The sequence below is a fragment of the Falco peregrinus genome, chromosome W (assembly GCF_023634155.1).
Source record: "Falco peregrinus isolate bFalPer1 chromosome W, bFalPer1.pri, whole genome shotgun sequence".
In the NCBI taxonomy this organism is placed as follows: domain Eukaryota; kingdom Metazoa; phylum Chordata; class Aves; order Falconiformes; family Falconidae; genus Falco; species Falco peregrinus.
Genome location: NC_073743.1, coordinates 23,585,248 through 23,593,212, shown reverse-complemented (window position 1 = coordinate 23,593,212; position 7,965 = coordinate 23,585,248). Strand labels below are relative to the sequence as shown.

General features: G+C 41.9%; 1 protein-coding gene across 1 annotated transcript in view; it reads right to left on the bottom strand.

Annotated features, from left to right (window-relative positions):
- LOC129783117 (DDB1- and CUL4-associated factor 12-like) overlaps positions 1-7,965 on the bottom strand; it is a 31,026-nt gene extending 23,061 nt beyond the window's left edge. Inside the window, 2 exon segments of the mRNA XM_055792838.1 lie at positions 6,140-6,394; positions 7,714-7,965. Of these exon segments, the coding sequence (XP_055648813.1) occupies positions 6,140-6,394; positions 7,714-7,794 (336 nt within the window). The 5' untranslated portion in view covers positions 7,795-7,965.

Genomic DNA, 7,965 nt, shown 5'->3' with positions numbered 1-7,965 from the left:
ATAGTCATTACCTAAACCTGCCTACTCTCGCTTTGTATGTTAACTAGCTTATCAGTCTTTTGTGCTTGCGCAAATTCTTCCAAGAATTGTGGGCAGGGGTCCTCGGGATGCTGGCGGTGGTCTTTGGGAGGAAGGCCGTTGATCTTCCTCAAGGTGTACTTTCACCTTTTGCCAGAAAATGCTGAGTTGGGTGACTTACCAGTTTCAACCAGCTCTTGCTAACTGTCTTTCCTCCTTGGGTGTGTTTTAGCTATGGATGCTGACAGATAACAGGATGTCCACAGCCTCACAAGGTGTCAGCAGACACAATACACAGGGGATGTCATGTACCTTATATTCATTATATTTTAACTACAAAATTCATTCTATCCTAGAGTGAGTTCATACAATATTGATATGGAGAAATAGTGTGAAATGGGGACAATGGACATCGATTGTGATTGTATAGGTCTGCCCAAGGAATGTGGGTATGGTGACTGGTCATGGGTGCGGTGTCTCCTCACATAGCCACACAGCTTTGAGGAGACAACTACAGTTTTTAGGAGACGCCTGCCCTTCTTCCTCTAACAAAGGGGCTATTTAAAAAAGAATGAGAAAAGGATAAGAGATATTCCAATGCTATCTAGAGGGAGGGAGTGCTAAGTCTCCTTGCTGGAGACAATCAGATGGTCAGTCACAAGGACATGAATCACCTACAAACCTGCAAGACCACCACATTCCAGGCAAAGGACTGATAAGCTAATTAACATACGAAGCGAGAGTAGGTGGGTTTAGGTAACAAATATGTATAGGCGGTAATTGAACATTCATTTGTTTTATTGTATAAATGTGAGATGGTTCGTCACTTCGGGCATGCACGCTTGTGGAGGAGCGATCCCCCGTGCATCTGCACGCAATAAACATACCTACTTTATAACTTTCGAGTTATAGAGTCTAATTCCGCACGTCAATATCATACTGCTCTCAGAAATCACAGGCATATTTGGTCATTCATACTAATATTTTAAAGAAACCCAAAATAAACACATTGCCTTGCTAAAAAATAGTCACTAAGAGAGAATTAATTGTGATTAACTTTCACAATTGGCTTAAGCGAATCTTCGGGAATCTACATGATTCTTCGTCACCTACCTAGTCTCACCACCCTTAACAGCAACTAGTGCTCAGGTAGGCTGCAAGGTCAGACAGATTATATCTGCCTTCAGTGAAAGCTAACCTTACAAGAAAACTTATCCTAACACAAAGCAGCAAGCTGATCCAGCTGACTCCCCAGCCACATGTACATTAGTGCCAGCAAGAATGAGCAGGTGGGAACATCCTCTTCTGCAACAGCTCAACTCCAGACCAGCTGAAGCTGGTCACAAACGTTTCACCCTCAGCCAAGCTGGAAAGTGACATCATTGTTCTATTTCAAAAGTGGTTTTTTGCTAACAAAAGCAAGACTATGCTTACGCTGTCATTACACCAATACTATTGCTGGTCACGCTGAGTAGCGTTGTTTGATTTTTCCCAGTTCTCAGTCTTGCATTTTAGTCAGATTGTAAGCATCTCTTTTCTATATTCATAGAATGCTTGGCATAAGGTTCTTCCATTCTAAGGCAATACAGATTTACTAATATATGCTAAGCCCTAAAGAAACATGGGCTCTTTAAAGACTAAGCTATCAAACTGGTATGTCTTCTTTCCAGGGGTGATGAGAACACATACTAGTCTTAGCACAAAACCTACTCACAGGTTGTGCAGTACAGGCAACACAAGTGGGTAATGGCCTCGCACATCCTCCTTGAAAGGGTCTAAAGAGAATCCAGGATGTAAAGAAACATCTGAGAAGTGAGCAGCAGTATAAGAAGGTTGACTGACTCCGAACTCTTATTTCCAGAGACAAGATCATACAATCAGGCACTCCACCTTGCTGTTAAACTCTGAAGCACTACTAGCTAATGGGCACACACCTTGATATCACCGAATCGTTCACCGCCAAAATCACATTTGTTAGTTTTTGTGTCTTGCCCTCCATGTTTAATTTTAGGAGGCTGGCAGACAGTTAACACATGTCAACAGATGACAAAGGATAGAGAAGTGAGAGCCTGCTAAAGGGCATCTTGACCACCCACACCATACCTGGCACAGAAACTACCAGACTCTGAAGGCAGACAGGGGTATCACATGCAGTTGACAGAAAACCAAATGCTTCTGAGACAAGAAACAGCACCTGGCTATTTACCACAAGCCACTGAAACAAAGGTGAACGGAGGTGTCAATTACAGACATTAGAGGTTTATTTACACTGAGTTTTGTTCACTGTTCAGTGGACTTTGAGTTACAAACTAGGAGCATGACTTCTCATTCCCTCTGGGATCAGAAACAAGCAGCCTTGAGTCTTCATTACATGTGCAAAGCAAGAAGGTACATTAACCAGCAAAGCAAGTGGAAATTATTTTCCCCATAGAGAGTCCATATTCATAGATGAAAGAGTAACTAACTATCCATTGGATTCTCACCGCTACTACCCCAGGTCTACAAGACTAGATTACAATAGTATGAGATGCATAGAACAGACATGAGATCTCTTGAACAAATTAAGTCTAAGAAGAAACAAGAGCTGATGATTTACAGCAGGGCATCCAAGGCAACATATGAATCTACCAAAGAGAGAAAAGGTATCTGCTAGCATTCACAAAGCAACCCATTCATGCCTTGGAAAAGCCACCTGAGAAACCAGAAGAAAGCATTTGGTAAGGAAATTTTTAAACACAGATATACCCATCAGGCCTGCCTTGGGGGGGTGGGGGGGGAGAACCAACAAAAAAACCAACACACACCACAAAAATATTAGATTCCAGGCAATTATATTTCTCAAGCAACTGGAAACTAATAAGCTTCTTTTATTTAGGGAATGATTTATAGCTCTTGTATTTTTTCATCCTTAACTTCACAATTAGCAAAAGAATTAAGTCCTGAACACATACACAGAACTAAGGGAACAACAGAAGCTGCAAAGTTATTGGAACTTTTTAGGAGCTGCTTTATTCTTTATCATTTCCCCAAAATAGCAAAAAAACCCCCAAACTTGAGCAATCTCATGTTCAGTGTTTTTGTTTGCCATATGTATCCTACATAAGTCTCAAAGTTTCTCTAGGAAGCTTGAACAGAAAACACCAGTTACAGGATCTTCTTCTGAAACTTCATGGTATCAGCCTTTGCTAATTGAGGTGTCATGATGACCCACCCTAAATAACGGCACCTCTCAGAGGTTTGCCTGCTCATCATTTGAATTTGAAAAACATTAAGCAGCCCATTGCATACAAGATCAAGGAGATTACAAATATTAATCCTGCCTTAGAAAAGCCCAGGCGATTGTGTTTGAATTTTTAGACACTTGAATGCTTGTATAGGTTCCATAATTCTAGATCTATTAGAAACAGCATGCACCTTTAAGAAACCCAAAAATTTTATTTACAGCTGGCCAACTGTGAGCACCAGGATCCACTAGATAACAAGAAAGTTATTTCATATACACAATCATACCCAGGGATATTTTTAAGGATAAAAAGTTACCCCAAATAAATAAACAAGTTATAATCCTCATTAAAAGTGAGCAATTGACGGAGAACTCCATATTCTCTTCAGCGTTTACAGTGACTAGTACTGTAAAGTGACTAAAAGCAAACCTACTCCTCTATGACAAGAGCGTATTTTTTTTGTTAGAAATAGTGAATCCTTCTGGCACAGCATAGCCAAAGGCAATTTATAAATTAAACACAAAAAGCTCTCAGGGACACATTCAAGCTTTGATTTACATAATGCAACAGAAAAATATAAACTTTAATTACATATAACTAATGTGGTAAACCCCATTGAAGTCAACCAAAATGTTTTAGATTTACTCCCAACTTAAATGCCACAAGCTCAGCATATGAGAATCAACAAGGGAATTCTTCTTTGTTAGGTTGCTTACTCAAGATAAGAGAAAAATCTTATTATTAGAGTGTAGAGTTTAACATCCTACTTGTTCAAATGTGAATGCAAAGCAACCAAGCTAAAGCTATTACAGTATTCATAATTCATATACAATCTTTCACAACACTGAAGTGACTTCTTTTGTAATCGCCATATTTTGGTTAATAAAAGACAAGGTCCATCTGTAACATTTAATCTACCTGTGGAAGCATACACTTCATTGCAGTGTATGCAGTGGAAGCAACAATACGGTTGTGACGTACAGAATTTAACTCAAAAGTTATAAAGTAAGTATGTGTATTGTGCGCAGATGCATGGGGGATCGCTCCACCACAAGCATGCACGACCGAAATGACGAACCATCTCATATTTATACAAAAAAAACAAATGAATGTTCAATTAACGCCTATACATATTCGTTACCTAAACCCACCTACTCTCGCTTCGTATGTTAATTAGCTTATCAGTCCTTTGCCTGGAATGTGGTGGTCTTGCAGGTTTGTAGGTGATTCATGTCCTTGTGACTGACCATCTGATTGTCTCCAGCAAGGAGACTTAGCACTCCCTCCCTCTAGATAGCATTGGAATGTTTCTCATCCTTTTTATAAATAGCCCCTTTTGTTAGAGGAAGAAGAACAGACTCTTTCTATCATTAGTTATTTCCTTAAAACTATATGGTTACGTGACCAATCACCACACCTACACTCCTTGAGCAGACATATAGAATCACAATCGATGTTTATTGTCCCTATTTCGCACTATTTCTTCATATCAGTTTAACCCCTCTTCAGTTCTGCAATTGTTTGGTCCCAGTTTTCTGCTACATTGCATTAACAACACATTTGCTCATTTATCTTTACTGTAGCAGTACTGGAACTACGGAGATTACAGAACACAGCAAAATTGTTGCAGCTCTATAAAACAGTCATCTTGCTAGAGTAAGCAAGATTTTCAAGAGCTTGTGTTTCAGCAGGAGTTTGTCTCCTGTAAACTGTTCCACAAACAGTGCTGGCTACTGACTGAGATGATGAACACACATGAAGAAAGGTGGCAAAGAGATTCTATTTCAGGCTTATTCCTGTTAAAAGACTCTTTTGTTTAAGAAACAAGGCCTTGCTTCTTAAGAGCTACTGCATGAAAGCCTCCCACTGCGTAACTATGAATAACAACAAAACATCTGAAACTAAAAGAAAAAAACAATTGTCCCTTGCAAGACATCACTGAGCACAGCTTCTGTGCAAAAAACCCCCACAAACACAGCAAAAACTTAAGGCAAAGAAACAATCACACCAACTGATATACTCTGAGGTTTAAGAGCTACTTGATCTATACACTCCTTGCAATGCTCAATTCATTTCTGTGGCACAAACCAACTTGCAAAGAACAAATTTGGGATTTCGTGCTAATTCAATCAGAACTTCATACATGAAACCTCAGCCAATGAAGTTGGGCTACTAACTCTGGCAGAGAGAACATTATCTAAGAAGCATGGTCTCCTCCATTTATTAACCACGAGGTTTCAATTTTTGCTAAAGCATATAAAGGTACATAAGCAAGGGAAGTTATTTGAACACTGAAAAGAGATTGGGGGGGGGGGGGGGGGGGGGGGAAGGTGATCACAAAGTGAAAAAACAAAGGATAATCCTGGAGATCTGAAATTCATTTTTTAAGCTTGGAACATTTCTAGCTACTCTGAAGAATACCTGGAGTTTAACCATAGTTTTTAGTTTTGTGGCAACTTTTCAAAGTCAGCAGCACAGAGCCATAGATAGAACCAAACCACATAACCCCAAGCATAAAGAAAAAAGCCTCACTAGCAACTTCTGCTAGGCACAATAGCTACCATTTAGCAAAGCTAGCACCGTTCATTAATGAGAAGATTCAACCCCACTGTTGCTCTCCATCCTGCAAACAGATGTAAATTGCTCTGTATGGATTAGACAGATGCTGCATGAGATACAGACCTTGCTTCAGGTTTCCAGCCATTTGCAGAGTACCATATTTCCAAGCAGAATGGGTGATCATTAAGCATTACCTTCATACAAAATTAACTGTGCATGATTTGGACTTCACTCTTAATTATTTGCTAATATTTTCCTTCACAATCTACATACTATAGTTATGGTAAGCATCATCTAGGGGTGGAATAATTAACAGAGGAAAGACAAGTGGTACTTACTGTGTTGCATTTTGTCCCACACACCACTTGTCGGTGGTTCAGCCACTGGGAAACAAACACTTTATTAAGGGTTCCGAGGGGAAATTCTCTCTCCTTCAGGAGGCTGGGAAGCTGCTGGGCTGCATATCCATGCAACAAGTGGTGATAGCTGGACTCATTCTGCACCCTGACTTCTCTACCTTTCAGGTAGTACACCAGAGACCTTTTCACCAGGGAGAGTCTTTTCCTTTTGTGAACTGAGTGATCCCATCCATACTGTGGAAAATAAACAAGGAAATTAGATAAAGCAACTAGAACAAACTTAAGACATGACCCTTCCAAATTCAAAGATATTCTCATCAAAATACTGAAGTCTTCCAAACTATCCATGAAATATCATACACGAAGATTGACTTGGAAATGCTGATACAGCCTTCAGCAACATAAAATTAAACATAAACATTTGCTAAAGAAGTAACGCTGCGATGACGCTGAAAACAGTCCATATTGGTAAGACACCAGATGCTTACAGAAATAAAGAGAAAACTGAGAAGCACTTTAGATAGAAAAGGACAGCCCCGACAGCTCCCTGCCATGAGCTCAGCATGATTTAAAGAACGTAGTCAAAATTTCTTAGCGACTAAGTATCCTTTAGTGGCAGCGCGGGATGCACAGGGGATCCTTCCGCCTAACATGCATGTCCAAAGTAACTAACTATCTTATATTTATACCATAAAACAATGACTATTCAATTAACGCCTATATATAGTCATTACCTAAACCTGCCTACTCTCGCTTTGTATGTTAACTAGCTTATCAGTCTTTTGTGCTTGCGCAAATTCTTCCAAGAATTGTGGGCAGGGGTCCTCGGGATGCTGGCGGTGGTCTTTGGGAGGAAGGCCGTTGATCTTCCTCAAGGTGTACTTTCACCTTTTGCCAGAAAATGCTGAGTTGGGTGACTTACCAGTTTCAACCAGCTCTTGCTAACTGTCTTTCCTCCTTGGGTGTGTTTTAGCTATGGATGCCGACAGATAACAGGATGTAGACAGCCTCACAAGGTGTCGGCCAATAACAGGATAGCATTACAAGATGTTGACAAACACAATACACATTGAGGATGTCATTATTCTATCCTACAGTGAATTCATACAATATCAGCAGGTTTGGGGGGTGACACTGCGGGAGCCGCCCAATACCGACTGCGCCCTTCGTCAGCCTCCTCCGGCTTGGCATCAGGTGGCCCCGCAGCATGGCTCAGCCTAGGGGCGACGGGGACACGACGGTTACGGACCGAACAACTGAAATTAATGGGGGTAGTGGCAGGAACCCGAGAGAACCCCCAGCGCCACCATGGCAGGGAGCGGGGACTGCCGGGGGTACTCTTCCCCACCACCCCTCAAAGACACCTTCCCCAGGCACCAGAACCCCATCGCCCTCCTTCCCCACCCCAGCCAAGCCAAGCACCAGGACACAGCAACCCCCAGTCAGGGTCATCCCGGAAACCGCACGTTCCGCCCCACCGGGGAAAAGGAATTCGGCCTCCCCCACCCCGCGACGCGATGCACCACACACCCGCTTCCGCCTCCCCAGCCTACCTGCTCTCCCTGTAGCCCCTCAGGCCCCGCGGAGACGGCTGCTACCGCTTTCCGCTTCCTACTAACTGTTTTCCGAGCCATAATAAGATGAGGAGAGGCCAAGAGCCCAGCTTAAACCCCACATGGAGCAGGAAGGGGAAACAGCTGTTGAGGAACAGGGCATATAAATGAAAACCAGATTCAGTCACTATCTCCGCCACAAGCCCCACCGACCGCGCTTCATGACATTTTCTCCGGGATTTTTTTACGACA